This window comes from Neurospora hispaniola (assembly GCF_033458365.1).
Source record: "Neurospora hispaniola strain FGSC 10403 chromosome Unknown B0T23scaffold_3, whole genome shotgun sequence".
NCBI classification, from domain to species: domain Eukaryota; kingdom Fungi; phylum Ascomycota; class Sordariomycetes; order Sordariales; family Sordariaceae; genus Neurospora; species Neurospora hispaniola.
In genome coordinates this window covers 489,316-509,005 of record NW_026944408.1, presented here as the reverse complement: position 1 = coordinate 509,005, position 19,690 = coordinate 489,316, and the positions used below count along the sequence as shown (strand labels likewise).

Sequence of the window (19,690 nt, the reverse complement as noted above, 5' to 3'; positions counted from 1 at the left end):
AACAACACTCCGTCACTACACGTACCCGTGTTCGCGCGTGCGTTCACGTCTGTCGACTGCGACCCCTGCTGTCGCGGTGCAGCCTGGTGCTTCGTGCCCCAGGCCGACCCGAGGACGCAGCGACCCATCGCATCGCGACCCGCACGCAACCCGCAACCCACCACCGTCCGTTGCCAGCATGAAGAAACAACAACAGCAGCAGCGGGTCCCTAATGACGTTCATGCTCAGGCATGGCGTCAACCCACGCCGTCGATGCCGGCGCTGCCACAGCACCATCTTCCTCCGCATCAGCAGCAGCAGCAGTTGCAGCCGCAACAACAATCACAACAACAACAAAGCGCGTTTGCTAACCAACCCGCCTGGTATCCCAGCCCGAACCACTATGCCCAGCAGCCCGAATTGACTCGTCGCGACCAGCCGCCCATGGACTTTCGCGCCTACGCCCAGAGCCAGCCGCAGCCGCCGCAGCAGCAACATGCCCAACATCAACAACATCACCAGCAGCACCAGTCCCCGCACCAGCAGCACGCCCAGCACCCACAACACCATCAGGCTGCCCCCGTCCAGCCGTCCATGTCCCATGCCCCACAACCTCAAGTGACGCCGCAACAGCCAGCCCAGCAACAGCAACAGCAACAACAACAGCCTACCCCCGTTCCTGCTCCCGCCCAGCCAAGAGGCCGTAAGCGCAACGCTCCCGGCGCGCAACCTTCTCCCCATCCCCAACACGCTCCTCAGATCACCCACGCGCCGCCACACGCTCCTCAACACCAAGCGCAACATGCTCCTCCACACCACGCGTCGCAACCTGGCCAGCCTCAGCATGCGTCCGTCCCCCAGCCTCCTCAACAACAGCAGGCTCAGCAGCAACAGCCCCAGGTTCAGGCCCACCAAGCTGGCCAAACCGCTCCCCCCGCGCAGCAGACTCCGGTCCCTCCTCCAGCCGCTCAGCCCGTCCCCGTTCCTCAGGCCCAGGCTCCCGCTCCCGCTCCGGCTCAGGCTCAGCCTGCTGCTCCCGTCCCTGCCCCAGCCACCGATGCGACCGCTCCGCCAGCCAAGAAAAGCCGCACCAATACCCCTTGGACTCCGGCAGAGGAGCATCGCTTGAAGCAGATGCGTGATGCGGGTAACAGTTGGGCCGAGATTGCCAAGGTACATCAATCTGTGTTCTAATTTGAAGAATGACCAGAGCTGACCATAATCCAAACAGACCTTCCCTACCCGCACTGAAGGCTCCGTCAAGAAACACTGGTACAAGGATATGCACTATGCCGAGTTTGCTGAGGATGAGGTAGTTAGCGCCCACCTTCTTTTCACCCTTACCTACGTTGGTGGCATGCTGTTGTTGTGGTGAGAAACCAGAGATGCTGACTGAGACGTCAAACAGAGTGCCGCCCTCATGAACGCCATCAAGGAGTACGAGAACAACAAGTGGAAGGCCATTGGCGCCAAGGTTGGCAAGCCGGCCAAGGCTTGCGAACAGTATGCTAAGGAGCATTTCCCTGGTAAGTTGTGCTCCCTTGTTCCCCGATGTTACCCTGAAAGAAAAAGACCAGCTGTGCTAACGTTTGTGTTTGCTTGGAATAGAGCTCTTCGCGCCCCAGAAGGCTCGCTAGAGATGGATGACTACGTCATCTCCGACACGACAAGAGTCTGATTGCCAGTAACGAGCTTTGCAGAGCTGTACGCTGTCTGCAGCGTGGTCAGCAAAAATACACTCATAAGGAATACATCTGCCTTGGCTCTCGTGGCCTAGGCGGCTGCGGGGCAACTCTCTGGCAATCGCAGTCGGATGACCTGGTACCCTCGGGTTCCTTGGGTTTCCGACATCTCCGGGCCGGTCCATATAAGACCATCAAAGTCAGGCTCTGGTTTAGTCATTGGCGTTTTGGGATGCAAGATCAATATCTGGTAGACACACGTCTTTAGTGTCCGCCAAAGGTGGGCATTTACTTGTCCGCCAAATCGGAAATGGTATGAAGAAAGAAGAACCTCAATCGAATCGAAGAAAAGTTTCGTTGTTTCCTTATTTTCTCTTGGGCTTGGACTTGTCTATTTCGGAAGTTGGGAGAAAGGATGGAAGGCCTTGTTATGGAAAAAGATTTCTTGCTTTGCTTGCGCGCGCGGGCGATGGGTTATCAATCGTCGCTTGGTTCACAAACTCTCTCCTCTTGCCTTTGTTGATGTGTTGATGTCGATGTTGTTGTGTTGTGGATGTCGTGAACATGGAGGGTTGACGTGACAAAAGAGGGGGGTGGGGTGGATATAACTTTCTTGCGGAGGAACTTGCTCGACGACTTGGTGGGGTTTCCAAATCTAAACAGATCACGGTGCCAGGTTGAAGCTGGATGTTGTTGTCTGATGGTCAAGGGATCCCCGGGGACGGACTTAGTTTGAAGGTTAGAGAGATTGATCCTGTTCTTGTCGATAGTCAATGTTGGTGTAGTCTAGCGGGAGGGTACGTAGTAGCGGGTTAGCAGGTTGGTAGTTAGTCGTCGTCGTCGTCGTCGTCACTGAGTTGCTTTATACCCCTTCGCGTTCTTGACTATTTTGTTCCCCCGACAGCTGTTCCTTCGTGTTGCAGCAAATCTATGACTCGTCCAGTTAGGTAGGTAGGTTACCGTCTCACCGCGGTCAAGGGGAAGCCTACCTGGTAATAGCAATCACGGTGAATGCAACTTTTCTTAAGTTTCCAATAGGAACGCTGCTCACGTCAGGTACAAAACACCCGCCTGGACCGAATGAATGGAATTCTACCAGTCGACGACTGTATATGTATGATCCCTCTCATCGAGCCAATCAGTCAGTTGTCGACCGGGCAAACCCGCGCATTCCGTATTCCGTATACTTCCTTCCGAGTCCGAAAACTGCTGAAGGAATGTATGGTGGACGTAGGTTACTTGTGGCCTCTCTTTTCTGTTTTTTTTTTTTTTTTTTTTTTTTTTTTTTTTTTTTTTTTTTTTTTTTTTTTTTACTTTCCCTATCAAAGAAAGAAAGAAAGAGCTACTACAGGCATGGGCACACACGACGCCAAGTCCAGGTAGTAGTTAGTGTAGTTAGTGTATAGTAGAGTATTGGATACAGACAGGCAGGCACTGTAGGAAATGATGTTATGACGAGGGTTGAGATAGTAGTAGTAGTAGTAGTAAGAATTGAGATGTAGTAGTAAAGGAGAGGATGATAACGAGGTTAAAGGAGGATGAGATGGGGTACATACTTTGTATTTCTATATCCAGTCTACTATTACTACTCGCGTTATGGTGTTAGTCTCTAGCTAGACTAGAGAGGTACGTAGGATAGATAGCTTGAATCGTTCCGGGCCAGAATCACGGTGTCAAACGGGATTTAAAGTTCATTTATTACTATTAGTAAAAAAGAGGTACCTGCGGTTGGGTGTTGTTAACAAGTTCCTGTTAGTGATGTACCTAGTAAACTCCCTTTATGGCTCTCATTTTTGAGGGAGGTCATCGAAAGGGGCGCGCTAACAGAGCCTTCATTGGTTGGAACAATGTTTGGATGCAATGTGTATTGTCCGTGTATGATATCTACAAGTAGGTAGGTATGTTATTCCTGTTTTATTCATGCAGCTAAGGAAGAGACGAGTCGTAAGCAAGCTTCTGGTGTCTTCTTGTCCCCTACCAAGCGTCTTGCTCTTAATAGAAGGTGTATCCAAGCCCTCATCAGTTGATCCAGGCTTTCAAATCCTTCAAATTCTCCTTACACCCACCAGGCCGCGCACCAGTGCTCTTATACCTACCTAGGTAGTAAGTATTGCGTCGAAGTATGTACATTAGGAGCATGAGAGTCGCAGCCGCCCGCAGCTGTCAAAGGCGTACCGAGGCACCCAAGCTATAGATAGGTAGTTTTGATCTGCAAAAAAAAAATGTATAACTTTAATTGCAGTGCAATTGGTGGAGGCTTGTACACAAAGTGTCAATGACTTGCGTTTGGTTGTCTCACCACTTGCCTCGTATGGGGTTGTACAAGGCACCAGAGAGGACGAGGGGGGGGTAGAGAGATCTGCCAAGAGAAGATGGTCGAGGATAATGATTATTTTGATGCTGCTCTGCTTTTCAGTTGGAGGCCAGCAGTGCCATGAAACCGGTGCAGCAAACAAAGCAAAATGAAAACCAGAGGCGCGGTACATACCACTGCAGGAGAAGCCAACGTCTCTCGGTGATGCAAGCTCCTAGAAGGGAAGAAAAGTAAGAAAATCAAAAAGTAAATGTGTGCGAGGTGCAATGGAGCGCATTGCAGGCGTCGATCTCGAGCTACAAAGTAGGTCCAAACATGTGAATGCTCGTGGTGATTCCAAAGAATCCATCCAGTCTGGGCAGGCAAGGCCACTGCAGGTCCCTCGACGACAAGGTAGTGTGGGCAAGCATATCCTCGACAACCCAACGAATCGTGATTGGTAGGAAAATGGGGCGGTACATACAGTACCGGCATGTATTTGTTTTGCCTCATCATCATGACCACACTGCACCACCATCTTGGGTAAAGAAAGAAGAGACATGATTGCCGAAAATAAACCTCAGCTGTCAAGAGACAAAGACATTTGCCAAGGGCAGGTCAGATTTCAAGTCCAGCTGTGAATACGGACGGCATGTGTGGCGATTGGTACCTTAGCCCGCAAGTAAAAGCACACCTCGACGACTTTCTCAGCTTCACCCAAGCCTAGCCATTCAGTGTACGCATCCCAGATCTCCAATCACATCAATCACCCTGCGCGCTTGCGGCCCATCGATTCTCGTGGGCTAGGGTTGCGAGTCTGAAGAGGTTGTGGGTGACGGCTCTTGGCTTTATGTAGGGAAAAAGCCACAGCGTTGACTGTCTGTCGTGCATAATGACCTCACTCGATTCCCAGACCACTGGATTGGCACTGAGGAGCTGAATAAATTTGTTTGCTCGACTTTCATGATCGATTGCCATTTCCACACCTTTTACTCGCGTTGTCCCATGTTTTTCAGGGAGGCAGTGCAGTGTATTTCCCTCCCATTCGTTGAGACATTTGCTGTGAATAGTGTGGTGTGTACACTACACCTCCAGGATCCCAGGTCGGCAATAGAGTAGTAAGTACAGTCCAATGCTGGTTTGATTGTTAGTTTGGTACACCAGGCACTCCTACTGTACAATAAACATACCTAGTATACTAGACACAATCTGTTTCGAATAGTCCTAAAAGGTTATATAGATAAATCAAAAGGTATCAGTTGGATTTAATTTGGCATTTTGAATGTTAGAGAAGGCATGCCCAAGGTAGGATTATACATTAGTTAGCCATTCAAACGAATAGCAAAGTTAATACGAGGTCTCGAGCTAATAAACAAACTAGTACTGGACTGTATGTCTAGTGTATAGTAGTGACAGCCGGTGTGTGTGTGTGTGTGTGTGCAACAAGCCAGATCGGGAAGCGCGCGATTGTCCAACACGAACTGACAAGGTGGTGTCAAATTGTAGATACCTATGCAATGCGATGCGCTGTGCTGCACTGCCGTTCTGTCAGCTGCTGCTGCACATGTATTATTGTACAGATGAACTCCCATAATCATGAAATCCAATTGCGCAGTCTTGTTTTCTCACGTCATCGAAAAGACCCTTTTTAGACATTGGGCGATTTTGCAGAGAGAAAACACCAAAACACCAAAAAAAGGAAGGAAAAAGGCCTGGGCTCTCTTTCTGGGGATTCTTAGGGAGCATGGACGCTAGTGGATCGATCACGAGGGAGTGGACCACATTCTTCTCCACAGTTTAATGTCCCTTGGCGGGAGTCGGGGTCCAATTCAAGCCGATCAGTGTCACTCCCTTGTCCCATCATGGAATCGATGTTTCCCCGTTTTATTTCCTGTATCCGATCTTCCCTTTTTTTTTTCTCTTTCACGCAGGCTCCCCCACATTTTGGGAGGTTTGGAGCTGGATGGTCGACTGGCTGACTGTACATAGTAGAAGAACTTGTGTTGCCTGGGAGCTGTCTAAAAGTTTGGAAGAACTCAAGTTCCCTTGGTGGAGGAGGACGAGGGTTGGCATCCCATTGTTTGGAAGCGAGCGAAGGTCCCAGAAACTGGCTGGAATTCGACCACATGTTTCTCCAACTTCCAGATCGAGAAAGTGATGGCCAGCTTCCCTTTGAAAGAAATCCTTGATCAAGGTTTCCTTCTCGTCCCTCTTTTTTTGCATTTGCCTCCTTTCCTCTTTCCTTTCTCCTCTGTGGTCGACTCTCTCGTTTCACCCATTCACCAACCATCGTTACGTGACCGGTCATGACAGAAACAAAACCTAAACACCCTCGCTAACTAGGTACAGCCAACATCAACAACCCCGGTGCCGAACAACCCGAGACGACGACGACCATCAATCAGTTACTTGGGACTGAAGAACTGCACTCACAACGAAGGGAATTTGTTCACCACCGTACATACAACCCCGCGCCAGCACAGCCTTTCTTGAAGCCAACCACCACCTGCGCTGCTCTCTTCCTTTCCCCACGAAGGATTCGCTGCGAGTGCGTGCCCCATTGCATCCGACTAGGGGATCGACTAGGCAAAAAGCAATCAAACCGACTTTGGCCATCTTAGCCGGTTAGTACGGGGAAACCCCTATAGGCCATCCCCTGCAAGGGCCGTTGTTGGTAAGGTAGGGTCCGCCGTGGGTCACATGGGCGGTGGTCCCTTGGTTAATCTCAATATTTTACGATACGACTCCCCACGTCAGTCCACTCTCACTGTCGACATTCCATTGTCCCGTCCTCCTTGTCGGTTCGTTAGACGGAGGCAACATCATCACTTTCGTTTGTTTCTTTTGAAAACAACACTACAAAGTCAAAATGCGTTCAACAACGGTTTTGACTTTGGGCGCTGCTACTGCCCTGCTCGGCGCAGGCAACGTCCTCGCCGATGATATCCCTACCTGTTCATTGGACAAGAAGTGTCCAGAGTCGGCACCTTGCTGTTCTCGTAAGTCTTTTTTTCTTCTTTTCTTTCTTCACTCTTCAGTTGGCACCACCACCACATACATCTGCCATCTTGACATATCAACACAATGCACGACGGCAGCTCACTAACGCATCTATCCGCGCCACCGCAGAATACGGCCAATGCGGCGTCGGCGCCTACTGCCTCGGCGGGTGCGACCCGCGCATGTCCTTCTCTCTAGACTCCTGCGTGCCCGCCCCCGTCTGCCAAGACAAGACATACAAGATGGACAAAGCCTCCATGTCCAAGATTGTCGACATCAGCGAGTACCTCGGCGACCCCTCCAAGGCCGACTGGGTCTCCCAGGGTGAGCCCCTTTCGTACAACGACAACACGCTGCTCACCATGCCCAAGAACTCGGTCGGCACCGTCCTGGCTTCCACCACGTACATGTGGTACGGCTCCGTCAAGGCGCGTCTCAAGACGTCGCGCGGCCGCGGCGTCGTGACGGCCTTCATCCTCATGTCGGACGTCAAAGACGAAATCGACTACGAGTTCGTCGGCTCCGAGCTCACCACCGCCCAAACCAACTACTACTTCCAGGGCATCCCGACGTACGCCAACAGCGGCAACATCAGCGTGACGGACACGTACTCCAACTGGCACGAGTACGAAATCCGCTGGACGCCCGACCAGATCCAGTGGCTCGTCGACGGCCAAGTCGGCCGCACCAAGCTGAAATCGGAAACATGGAACGCCACAGCCAACCAGTGGGACTTCCCGCAGACTCCCTCGCGGGTGCAGTTGTCCATTTGGCCCGGCGGCGCGGCGTCCAACGCGCAGGGCACCATTGACTGGGCGGGCGGTGCTATTCAGTGGGACTCGGAAGACATCAAGAATTACGGGTACTACTTTGCTACGTTTGGAGAAATCACGGTGCAGTGCTACGACGCCAAGAGCCCACCGGGGACGAACAAGGGCACGTCGTATTACTATAATAGCTACAGGGCGACCAACGATACGGTGGTGGATAGCGACAAGCCTACCGTGCTGGCGTCGTTCCAGGGGACCGGCACGGATATGGATGCTGGTAAGCCGAGTGGGACCAAGGGCGGATCGGCGAGCGCGACCAAGGCTGGTGGAAGCAAGGGGACGTCGGCGCCGAATTCGATTCCGGGGGCGGGAGCGGCGCCTAATCAGGTGCCGGGGGGAGGGTCGGGGAGTGTCTCGTCCGGCAGTGACGGTGGAAGTTCGGCGGGTGGTGACGGTGGGAGCGGCGCGAGCAGTGGTTCGAATGCGTGTGGAATGAATGGGTTTTCGCAGAGTTGTGATGATGGAAGTGGAAGCGGAAACGGCGGTTCGTCCACCAAGAACAATGGTGTCAAGACGAGGGATGCCCACGGGGCGAGCGCGTTGGCTGCTGTGGTGGGGTTTGTTGGGTTGATGGTTCTTTAAACATGTCTTTATGAAGGGGTGTAAGAGTGAAAGGAAGAGAGAGAGAGAGATTTGGTCTGATCAGTGACGAATGGACAGGACAGGACAGTAATGGTAATGGGTAATTGATGTCTTATCTTGGGCTTGTCCTTCAGCGGTGCTTGTTTCTTCTTTTTAGGGAAGGGGCTGGGTAATCAAGTTTGTGCAGTGGTTTGGGACTCGGAAGTTCTTATACCATTCTGTGGCGTTTGTGTTGATTCCAATGGCGACTCTTGACTCAGAGAGTATTGAGTGACTGCGTTCTACCTAACACTATTTATGGTTTGGATTATGTATGGATGCTAGGGCTAAAAAGAGAAAGGTGCGGTATACGGTATGCGATATGCAAGGAGGCATTAATGTATTTCTTGTCGTGTATGCGCGTAGGCTTTTCAAGTTGGCTGGTGCTAGGAGGGCTATCTTTGTTTTTATTGTGACTGTGACGATGACCTTTTTGAATAGAGAGGAGGGTTGATAGGGCTTTTCGGCCCTTGATAGTCAATGGACATGGTGTTGAATACTCAGGATCACCTCCTTGGAGATGACTCCTGGTTGGACAATTGGACGTGCTGTTGCAGAGATTGACATGATGCAGTCCGGTGGTTATCAAGGGCCTTTTGTCCTGTTCTTGTGAAAATTTTTACCATTCGTGTGGAAATTGCAGTCTGGATGGATTTTGTAGACCTGCCCGGTCATGTGTCGACGTGAATATTCTGGTGTTTCGTCGCGCTTGTTCTTCACGATGGGATGGGTCCCGTCGGTGGCGGTTGTCATGAAGTTGAAGACGGGAGGGACCTAAGACGCCCGGTGGAGCGTGCTACAGGGGCACAACAGGCAGCACTGGACTGTTAGTGGCTGCAGTGAGTGTCTGTTTCCTCAAGCGTGCAGCCTTGTCGATCTCAATCCACTAACATGTTGTCCACTCTTGACTTCATCTTCGTTCTTTCTTCAATTCCTTGGACATCGACTGCTTTGTATCACTTCGTTGAATGTGGAAGGCACGATGACTCTTTGATGTGCAGTGTACTCACTTCAACTTCTCCCCAAAGAATCAGCGACGTCTCTTCAATATTTCCTCGCCCTCACCCTCATCAAATGAACCGACTTCTCTCCATCATTTTACCGCTCTTTTATTCTGACAGCATGTCAACACCCTCGGCGGCGGCAATCTGGTTACCGCATATGGCAAAAGGGGACCAAGATAGCTACCAGATTCGTCGAATAAATAACCGCCCTGGTCTCGATTCGCCTGTTGGCCAGGCTCGACCACTCCCACGGGTCTCAGGAACGGGCATGGCAGTGCCTGGGAAACCGGTAGAGTTTTCCGCCATCTGACCACTCCTTATCACCGTCCATGGTGATTGTTGTGACTCTACATCTCCCCAATGGTTTCATGCCCTGCGGTTTTGGCCCAATGGTGGTAGTAGCCAAAAGGTACTGATTGACTATACCGACCCGAGCATCGAAGCTCTCGGGTCCTCTCGATATTACGCAGACGGGGACCCGAAGACGGAATGGCCCCTTGATCCGCGAGCTAGCTTACATATGGATGGTAACACGTATCTGCTCGTCCAGGACTTTTGTCGCGAGGAATCAACTAGTCATGAAAGCTCGGCTAACTGTGTATTTGTCTTCAGCCTGTCCCATCCTACCTCTAGCGCGTGCGAAGATCAGGCAATGGATCAACACGGGCCAGTATCTACTTCCCTTCCTGTGTTTTCTGGCATCGAGAACACCAAGGCTGACCACGCGACGAGACCGGTGTAGTGACTGCTTCTTGGCATGTCCAGAACCATCTCCAGTCCTATATTGTTCCCGTGCCACGATACAGGTCCCGTCTTGGTTTCTTCGAGTCGCAAACACGTTGCACCCGAGGCGTTCAAGGCTGAGCAGAGCAAACACGGTACGGGGAGCACATCAACAGGTTCGCAGCACTTGAGCCACAGCCCCCGCCGCACATACAACCAGTCGGCTTACCGTTCCAACCGGGGGCCTTCCGCGAAACCAGTAATGGTGTTATGGCTTGTCTTCCCGCGTGCACTGTTTCTTGCAACAGCCGTGTGGCGCCTGGCCCATGACCAGTCCCCCTGCCGGAAGTAACTCCGCAATAAGGCAGCCATCACAGTGGGAATGACTTGGATGCCTTTTTTACACTTGTTCCGAAATGTTACACCACTCACCAGCGCTTCCCAGGTTTCCGGGAATATTCTCGTTCGCTGGATATGTCAATTGTCCTCATCAAGAACCGACTCCCCAGCTTGCCAAGGGACTCGCGGAAGCAGAGTGCCATGTCCCCGGCGTGTTGCGGCGGGAGATCCGACACACCTTTTGCGTGCGGCTCGGCTTTCAGATGTTGGATGGTTCTCCGGAAGGTTTATGGCCACATACCCGGTGCAATGCAACACGTTTGTTCCCAATTATCTGTGTTTCTAATCCATCATCCAGATTAATCCAAGATATTGGCGATACGGGCGCTACACCTCATACCGGCTTCGCATCCGAGTGCACCATCGAAGCCTTCAACATTCCCGGAACCATCACACCGGGTCAAGACTTGACGCTTAGCTGATCTGTGGATTCACTGGGAAGAGGACCACGAACATCAAACCAAAATCCTCCACGTGCTAGTGCAGCCGCCCTCGTGGAGAGGTAGCACAGCACACCGGTTCGTGACCCTTCTCACCATAGTGCTGAGCTGAATCTCCTTCAAAGTAGCCATTCGACGTCTTGGACGTTTCAAGCCTTATCTATCCTGGACCCACTGCAAGTCTGACGGAACTAGTTCATGGAAACAAGTCCCGGTGCTCTATCATGACAATGTACCAGTGTACCTCGATATTGCAGGGTCCTAATGGTACCTGGTCAGCCTTACCTTTTTCTTTTTTTTTTTTTTTTTTTTTTTTTTTTTTTTTTTTTTTTTTTTTGGTGCTAGTCAACATGTAGCCACACCCGCACACACACCCATTGAAGATCCTCATACCTCGGAGCGCTGCCGATGCATCTGGCGGTCTAGGGCTGATGCTGTTCCCGTGTTTTCAACGGTTCATCGTCAGGGCAAGAAAAACTTTTCGTCTGTTGACTTTAACATGGTGTCGAGCGGCTCTATTTTCCTATCAACGGGAGTGACCTGTTCAGGTATATAACCACTCACCTGCTCCCCTCTGTCCGTCGTCATGCGTTCCACAGGCATCCAATAGTTCCTCAGTATAAAAAGGCCTCGGGAGCCTACTGTTCTATTTTTGGGCTCCCGCCAGACCACTTTCAATCTTACACCAAGTATTTTCACAATGTCAAACCTTTCCGAGAGACAGTCCAAGTTGGACAAACACCGGGACACCATCTATCGCTTGTACATCACGGAAAACAAAACCCTATCGCAAGTTATTGACATTATGAAACGCGACCATAACTTGCTGGCTTCGTACGTTACATTTCCTTTCCATGTCAGGCCGATAGCTAACATGTGATGGCCACACAGGGACAAAAAATACAAGCGTTACTTCAAGATCTGGGGATTCGAGAAAAACTACAAGACCAGTGAAATGATATCCATGCTCAAGATGCAACAAAAGCGGCTCAGGGAAGGAAAGAAAACGATATTCTGCAACGAGCATGGCCAGAAGATACCCAAGAGCAAGTTCACGCGGTTCAAGAACCGTCACACAATCAGGGAGTTTGCGGATGAAGAGTTACAAGACGGTACGGTGGTACTTCCTATCTTCCGTTTGGGGCCATCGCTTATGCTTGGTAGTCGAAATCCCAAGAGGCATCACCTACAAAACACCCGAGCCAGATGACACCAAAACCCGGTCGAAGAATCGTCCCAGCACCAATAGAACTGGCGAAAGAACAGGCATGGGGATGGAGGAACCTCAAGTCATACCCGCAAGATCAGGCTCGTCATTGTCCATGTCCTATCCGAACTGGAGCCAGTGTCGGGATACCGATTTTACCCCAACGAATGCCTCTCCTGCGCCTTCGGCGTACTCCTTGAACACTACAATAGGTGCTCCCACTGCTCCAATGGCGGCCTACGCGTCGAGGCATCATGGCCAGATTGAGACACACTTCTCCCCATACTCGACGGCCATCAGCGACCCAGGTGAATATCAGTTATCTGCAAGTTTAAGACAGAGCTCAGTGTCATCTATGCCGCCCCTTGACTTGAGCGACAACCGGGCTGGGCTCTTTTCCAGTACCGTTCCTTCTCCCGCTCTTTCTGCATACATGTTAAACGCTACTCTTGGCTGTCAAATTTCACCAGTGGCAGCATACACGACAACTGAGCAGCGTTCAGCGTATGCGCTGGATTCCCTAACACAATTTTCAGGTGCCCACACCGCGGGTTCTGTTCACTTAACCGCCGGCGCAAGGCCGGGATCGTCGTCATACAATAACTATCAAGGGAATCATGTTGGGCCTTCCCGTGGTACTATTAACTCTCTCGCAACCTCAGCTTCATCACTAAACAACACCTGCGACCTTGGTGCTTCATCCGCTTATCCCTTTAACAACACAATTACTGCCCCTGTTCCCCTCTCCTCTCCAAAGAATGGCCAAGGGCAGTCTTCAGCCAATGATCCCATCTCGCCGGGTCTACAGCTCATTGATTCCGGTCCCTCTCCAGCATGCGGTCAGGGGGAGGTACTCTTCGGTTCCGGACTCGACAACTATACTGGTGATTATGGCAGATATGATAGTATACCAACAAGCAATGCGAACAACACATACTCTCTTGTGTTGCAGCCATATCTTGATGGGATTGAGGAGTATCCGTACTGCAATACAAAGAGTTACTACATTGCCGGATATCAGGGCGGAAATGGCGTGGATGAAAGTTTGGGGTTTCGATCTCAGTCCCATTGAGGAAAGATGGTTCTGGTGATGGTGAGGATAAGGCGATAAGTGGGCACAGAGCAAAAAAGAAAAAAAGAAAAAGGGGATAGAATGCTGCATTGAACTGACTTCTTTGACTTCTCCGCCCTTGAATATTCGGCATCGTTAGAGTAGGGGCTTACGCTGTCCCGTTTGTCGAGAAAGAAAGCTTCCTGGCCTGGACAATGCAGCATATGAACGGGGCAAGCCATGAAGCAGCCGGGGCATACCATTCCAAGCTATTTATTAGACATAGCGATAGATAAATCTGTCAACCCTCGCTAGAGTTTGTTAGCCCATCACATATGCGCCGTTTCATGACCGAGATTGTTTCATCGCTGTACATGTTGGAGTGAAGAGGTTCAGCAACATGAGGTTGATCTGGAAAAAGAAAAAAAAGATATAGGACATGGAAGACACGAAGGATATATCTGAGATTAATTCGATCGGGACGAGAAATTGATCTGGTATAAAAGAAAGACTCTCTTTCGGTTGGAATCTATTCTTGATTGGTCATGGCATCATAAATGAGTGGGCGAGCATGGTAAGCTTCCCCGGAGGTTGCACTACATACAGTAACGGCTGAGGCGGCCCCGCATTTTCAAGGCCATTGGCCAAAGCTTCCAGTGGCTTGAGCGGGTCCATTCCTACCATTGGACCAGACCAGACCATCGAGGTCCCGTCTCCAGGATAATTCACTCCAGTATGTCTAGGTCGCAGGCTTCCTATGACCATCGGCAATCCAAAATGATTTCCCTCCGTTCAAACTATCCGTTATTGGATATCATACCAAGGTATTGATCTCCTCGATCTGGTTTTGTGCGACGCCAGCCTGGTGCCGCACTAAGATAGCTAAAGAACCGGAACCCATCTACCGCTTCTACTGAACTAGTGTAGCGCGCGCCTACTTCCCTCGAATCGATAGTACTGCAACGCGACAACCACATCCACGCGCAAACATCCATCCATCTCCTCGAAGAAGCCACAACGATTGAGCTTTACGAGACGACCATCGAGTTGCTCCCCACCTGAGCAGACCATCATCACCGAACCCTACCTGGTCTATACTTGGGTACATACCTACTCAAGCATCCACCTACCCATTCAACACCTACATACGCTCCTCAACGCAACATGTCTGGTCCCGGCAGTGGCTCCGGAGGCGGCACCCGAGGGAAATTCAACCCCAATTCCCTCCACTACGACCGCTCCGCTACCCTCCCTCCCTTTCTCGCTCGGTTGCATGCACAACATGCCCCAGGCAATTATGACGGTCCCGATCCGATCCTGGCTGCGCGGAGACGACCGACGAAGAAACCGAGAAGTGGAAGTGAAGAAGCGGAGGATGCGCCGCTTGTTTTGGACGAGGAGGGGAATGTGGTTGATGGAGTGTCAGTGGGGAGGGATGGGGTGGTCACGGAGAGGTCTGGTTCTAGGGTGGAGGGGGAGGGGACCCAAGATGGGAAAGAAGGGACAGAAGGAAAAGAGGGAGGGATAAGCGAAGAAGGGACCAAAGCAGCAGGGGAGGAGGACGGGAGTAAAGAAGGGAATCACAAGAGGGCAGTGGCAGTGCAAGAGGAGAAAGGAGTGGGAATAGGAGCGAGTAGGAAGAAGAGAAAGGTAGGGAAGGTCATTGGTGGTGATGATGATGATGATGATGGTGATTCGGAGCAAGAGCAGGAGCAAGAGCAAGATGGGGATGATAAGAAATCATCAGCGGGGAAAACAAAGGACAAGAACAGCGGAAACACGGGACAGCAGGCAGGGGAGAAACCAAAGCCCAACAAGACGACTACCAAGAAAAAGAAGACGACGGCCAAGAAAGTCAAGCTTAGCTTTGGTGATGGTGATGAGGAGGGTTGAGATGTTGTCATTACTGGGCTTGGGCACTGCAAGTATAGAAACGCATCAAAGGGGCATGCCGAGAGGAAGGTGTACATGTCGGCCGGCGCATGCCCCGATAGCAAGTGGAAGGGCGCAAGATGCGCGACCTGGATGACAAGCTCGCGGATGACGAGGGATGCAAAGTCCAAGTTTGTCTAGGTCGTTATGCCTGGGAGAGCTGTCTGGAGAACACGGTAGTGAGCTATCTTGGAAGTCTCGAGTCTTGTTGCTCGGTACCGCAAAGAAGGTCGAGTCTAGATGATTCTGCGAATGCACTTTGCGCAAACAGCCCTAGTAGCAATCCTGAATCTAGATACAGTCATGCAAATCCAAACCCTCTGGGGTTTTTCTCCATGGTGTATACAATTCCATGTTCAGTATTTAGTTGTCCCCCGGGTTTTAGGTAGAAATCTACAGCTCTAGGTTCCCGAATGCAGTTTCGACCACCTGCCCAGCCTCATCATCACCCCCGTGTTCTCCAGGTTCGCAATCACAGTGCTTGCCTCCCAGTAAACTTGTGTCATATGCATGCATCGTATTTGTCAATGTCTTCTTCTATTAACAACCCACTACACAAAACCTCAAACCTCCCTTGGCAAACCCAACACAACTGGGTAATTTACCAGTACTCGGGCTTGACGTAGTCGGCAAAGGTCTTGGGCTCCTCGAAGCCGTGGTGGTCGTGGCCGTGGTCGTGGGCGTGGTCGTCCTGGGGACCGACGTAGTCCATCTTGTAGACGTTGCCGCACTCGGGGCAGCGCTCGACGGGGCGCTCGCGGGTCATCTATCTTTTGGTTAGAATACTGAACTGAGCGGTGAAAGGCAAGAAAGGATAAAAGAAAAAAAAAAAAAAAATACTCACGGTGAGCCAGATGACGTTGTGGGAGTCGGCAGGGAAGCCAGTGCAACCGGCGTACTGCTCATCACCGGCGGAGCGGACGGAGATGGGGTTCTCCATGGTGCCTGTTTTTTTTTCACTGTCAATCCCCCAGCTCCTCTCTCAACCCAGGTTATTACGGCGAGTCTTACCCCTGCGGGAGGCATCAAGGGGCTTCATGTCGAAAACGTCGACGCCCTCCATCTTGCCGAGAATCTCGAGACGCTCAAGACCGGTGGCCTGCTCGAGATCGGTGGGGACAGTGCCGGGGGCGGCACCGGGGCCGAAGAGGTCATCCTTGGTCTTGATCTCTGTTTGTCGTGAAAGGTTTATAAGTCAGTCATGTATGTTCTTCGTCGTATGCGGTTTCGTCCGTCACCCCGCATCGTCATGGAGCGAGGGGAGGCTATAGGGAGCTGGGCTGGACTGAGCTACCCGGCCGGTGGAAGCTGTGGTAAGGGGAAAGCCTCGAGCTTGAGTTGGTCGATGAGCTTCTTCTCCGATTCGTCCGCGCAATGATAATAACCCCCTCCTTTTTGTGGTCGTCCAATGCTTTCCTCCTCCTTCTTGTTGTTTCATCAAGCTCCCCCAAGCTTGACCAAGCTCAGCTCGAGCTTTAAAAGACCCACCACAGCTTCCAGTCCGCGTAGCCCAGTTCCCCAGTAACCCCAATAGACACAATGGTGACGCAATCGCCGGCGGGGGGAGATCATCATACCGGAGAGACGCTTGATGTGGGGGACAGGCTTGGTCTCGGCGTTGCCTGGAATCAGGATAAAAACATGGTGTCAGTTTTGCGATCGGGATTCGGGATTTGGAATTGATGCGCGTTTGGTTGTCGCGAATTGGTTCGTGGTGGTGGGGTTCTGATGTCGTCGTCGGTGGTGGTGGTGATGATGCTTATGCGCGGATATTTGCAGCTTCGCGATTGGAGCTTTTTTGGATGCCGTGCTTTTTTTCAGGCCGCAGCCGCTAAAAGCAAGAGACGTTTCCAATGTTCACTTACAGCGCACAAGGGTGGTGGCGATGCTGCGACGGAGAGCGGGGGCAGCGGTGGCCCGGCGGGCGACGGCGACGGCGGTGCGGGACAGGAGCATGTTGGCGACGGCGGCGGGTGGGTGGTGGATGGTGTGATGTCGGAGTGACAGAATTGACCGGGAGAGAGCGGAGAGGCGGGAGATGATGTTTTGTCGCTGTCTGTCCGAATCCGAAGCTGGTTTGCCCACACTGGGTCCCACAGCTGAGCTGGGCACTGCAGTGGACAGAGGCCCCGACCGACGCACCGCTTGCTTGTGCCCTTCCTTTCTGCCGCTGGCAACTGGCGAACGGGCGGTTGTTGACAAAGGCGCTTGGACCACCTTTTGGAAAGCTTCCCCAGCTGGTTGCCAGAAGCAGCTAGCGCACGGTCAGGTGACACTGCACGTGAATCACATCCTCCATGTCATCAGGACCATGAAATGAAGTGACAATTGCATGGGAAGAGGGTTTTAAGTGATTATAGGTCTCAATTGAGTTAAACACGGCACAGATCGTATAATGATTGAGCTAACCAGGAGCTGTAGAAGGTCTTGATGGAGCTATCGCAGGTTGGACATGCATGACCCTAACCCTCCAAGCCCCAGTCACACATCGGCAATGCTCCACCCCGCGAAACGGGACTCGGGCTTTCCAGCTTCAAACCACCGGGCCCAATCCGGCTTCCGTGTCCGATAGTGGATCCCCGGATCGGCGCCTTTTGCATGTCGGAGCGGCACCATGCCGGAAGTGTGCAAGTCATCTTGTCCAACTAACTCACTAACAGAAACACAACACAACGAAAGATTCACAGCTTCTTCACCACAGCCGGCAACCGCCACCGATCTTTCATCTACTCAATCACCCACCCCTGTCGCAACCCGAGAAGGAGGAGCAGAAGCCAAGGTGAAATTCGAATTTGTAGGGGGTAGGTGGTGGTTGTGATGGGGTTGGACTCTGAAAGGGATTAATGTTTGGGAGTGAAATATCGCATATGAGAATTGGGTTCGGAGTTTGGGATGTCTGGGGTCTTACACAGCACTCGTATTTCACCTTGTTCAACATGGAGGCCCAAGACAAGGAAACACACACGACGTCTTGTTAAGCACATGATCACGCCCTACAGCTACGTACTCCTCCTCTCCCTGCCTCCTAAACACCAAGTAAGATTCTTACCTACATGATACCTACATACCTACCTCTGTTCTAGGCCCCCGACCATAGAATTGGGCTCCTCCTTTGTCTTTAGGCATACATTCTGGATGGTACCCAATAAACCAAGGCTGATCACTCCGGGGTAATCTGAGTAGATCTCCTCGGGCGGAGCTGGTTCCGCGGCTGGGGCGCAAATGGCTCGGGGTTTTCTCCCTGTCCGAGGACTTGCTTCTGAACGGCTTTTCGTTTGGATGGTTGTGTCAATGGCAAGACTACCTCCGTCTAGGTACTTGTTCGTGCAACCGAGTGTCGACAAAGGGGCCCCAGGATCGACATCTGAAAAATGGCTGCATGCCCGGCGCTGGAGCTTCAAAAGGCTGAGCAATCTTCATCTATCCGAAGAAGGTGCAAACCCAGAAGAGGGTTCATGTCGTACTTGGAGCTTTTCTTGGTAGTACAATGTGTTGTACACCTAGGGCGACATGATGAACGACCTTCAAACAACCGCAAGAAGGAGTCTTGGCACTTGGCAGATGGGTAGGACACAAGTTCTTCAAGGACCTGGAAACTGGCACCTGCCTGTCTGCCTGCACCTCATCACACTTTTGCTGACTGTACAAGCCCAGGTCATTCATTGCCCTTGCCCTCCTGACCAACGGCGAACTGCAGCCAGTCGCCCAAACAACCAAACTAACTCCCTCTCTCAAATTTTTCAACTCAGCCCGTCCCGTCGTCCCCTTTCCGACAGCTTTTGTACGCACCAATCAGACGCCGTTCGGTACTGTCCGCCTACCATACTGCGCAGAAAGGACTTTCCCGACACCACTCAATCTCTTCTTCTACACCCAAAAGCTGCATCGCTTCCTGCACCCCGGCTCTTCCCACAGCTTTTTCCCATCGTGCCGGTGCCCATGTCGTGCTACCATCTCGTTCGTGTCTCTTCCAATTGCTAGCAAGGTAGTAGCTAGGGCTATTGGTCTGTTAATTAATTGCTACCTAGCTTCACCGCCCTGGAGATTAACAATCGATGACAACCAAGATCTTCCATTGGAGTTGGTCTTCATACCCATCAATTCCTGATTCAGGCTTTGTGAAATCTGGTCTTTCCATGCTGCTGGGTCAGCTCATGTCCCCCTCCCCTTCCTACGCTGTCTCACCTGATCGCCTCATCCGAGTGCTACCCCTCTCTCACCAAGGGGAAGAAAGTTTAACCTTGTTACCCTTTTTCTGTTTTGTCCTGCTGGCCAGCCTGCTATGGTAGAGCTACACAACAAACATACGAAGCTTTCCCATCACCTGAGCCCTTGGGTGATCCAATCATCTTTTGAACTCAAACCATTTTTTTGGCGACTTGGGACTTGCAAGGTTTTCGTCAAATCAAATAACTAACCTTTGAGCTTTTCTTCTTCCCTTCCCCCCTTCTCAATTTTTTGGAAGACGCCACTTGCGCATTTCTTACCTACCCTGTACCCTACCGAACGTACACTACTACAGCGGAAC

General features: G+C 51.6%; 6 protein-coding genes across 6 annotated transcripts; 4 read left to right on the top strand and 2 right to left on the bottom strand.

Annotated features, from left to right (window-relative positions):
- Positions 1-178: 178 nt before the first annotated feature.
- B0T23DRAFT_427257 (uncharacterized protein) lies at positions 179-1,617 on the top strand (the record flags this gene model as incomplete). The annotated part of the gene is made up of 4 exons (XM_062840047.1): positions 179-1,153; positions 1,212-1,328; positions 1,389-1,506; positions 1,589-1,617. The coding sequence occupies 4 exons, from the start codon at positions 179-181 to the stop codon at positions 1,615-1,617; spliced, it is 1,239 nt and encodes a 412-aa protein (XP_062693651.1).
- Positions 1,618-3,573: 1,956 nt separating this feature from the next.
- On the bottom strand, positions 3,574-4,438 carry B0T23DRAFT_376093 (uncharacterized protein). Its single transcript, XM_062836931.1, has one exon. It carries the CDS (start codon positions 4,146-4,148, stop codon positions 3,792-3,794), a length of 357 nt encoding a protein of 118 aa, XP_062693650.1. The 5' UTR covers positions 4,149-4,438; the 3' UTR covers positions 3,574-3,791.
- Positions 4,439-6,824: 2,386 nt separating this feature from the next.
- On the top strand, positions 6,825-8,367 carry B0T23DRAFT_394383 (concanavalin A-like lectin/glucanase domain-containing protein; the record flags this gene model as incomplete). Its single annotated transcript, XM_062838124.1, has 2 exons — positions 6,825-6,954; positions 7,085-8,367. The coding sequence occupies 2 exons, from the start codon at positions 6,825-6,827 to the stop codon at positions 8,365-8,367; spliced, it is 1,413 nt and encodes a 470-aa protein (XP_062693649.1).
- A 2,928-nt stretch (positions 8,368-11,295) lies between these two features.
- Positions 11,296-13,716, top strand: B0T23DRAFT_376082 (Clr5 domain-containing protein). The gene is made up of 3 exons (XM_062836930.1): positions 11,296-11,806; positions 11,864-12,084; positions 12,137-13,716. The coding sequence occupies exons 1-3, from the start codon at positions 11,673-11,675 to the stop codon at positions 13,249-13,251; spliced, it is 1,470 nt and encodes a 489-aa protein (XP_062693648.1). The 5' UTR covers positions 11,296-11,672; the 3' UTR covers positions 13,252-13,716.
- Positions 13,717-14,227: 511 nt separating this feature from the next.
- B0T23DRAFT_103566 (uncharacterized protein) lies at positions 14,228-15,424 on the top strand. Its single transcript, XM_062831738.1, has one exon. The coding sequence runs from the start codon at positions 14,395-14,397 to the stop codon at positions 15,121-15,123; it is 729 nt and encodes a 242-aa protein (XP_062693647.1). The 5' UTR covers positions 14,228-14,394; the 3' UTR covers positions 15,124-15,424.
- A 241-nt stretch (positions 15,425-15,665) lies between these two features.
- B0T23DRAFT_103543 (cytochrome c oxidase polypeptide IV mitochondrial precursor) lies at positions 15,666-17,279 on the bottom strand. Its single transcript, XM_062831737.1, has 5 exons — positions 17,028-17,279; positions 16,740-16,784; positions 16,174-16,332; positions 16,007-16,107; positions 15,666-15,928 (listed from the first exon to the last, which is right to left on the bottom strand). The coding sequence occupies exons 1-5, from the start codon at positions 17,116-17,118 to the stop codon at positions 15,764-15,766; spliced, it is 561 nt and encodes a 186-aa protein (XP_062693646.1). The 5' UTR covers positions 17,119-17,279; the 3' UTR covers positions 15,666-15,763.
- Positions 17,280-19,690: the final 2,411 nt, after the last annotated feature.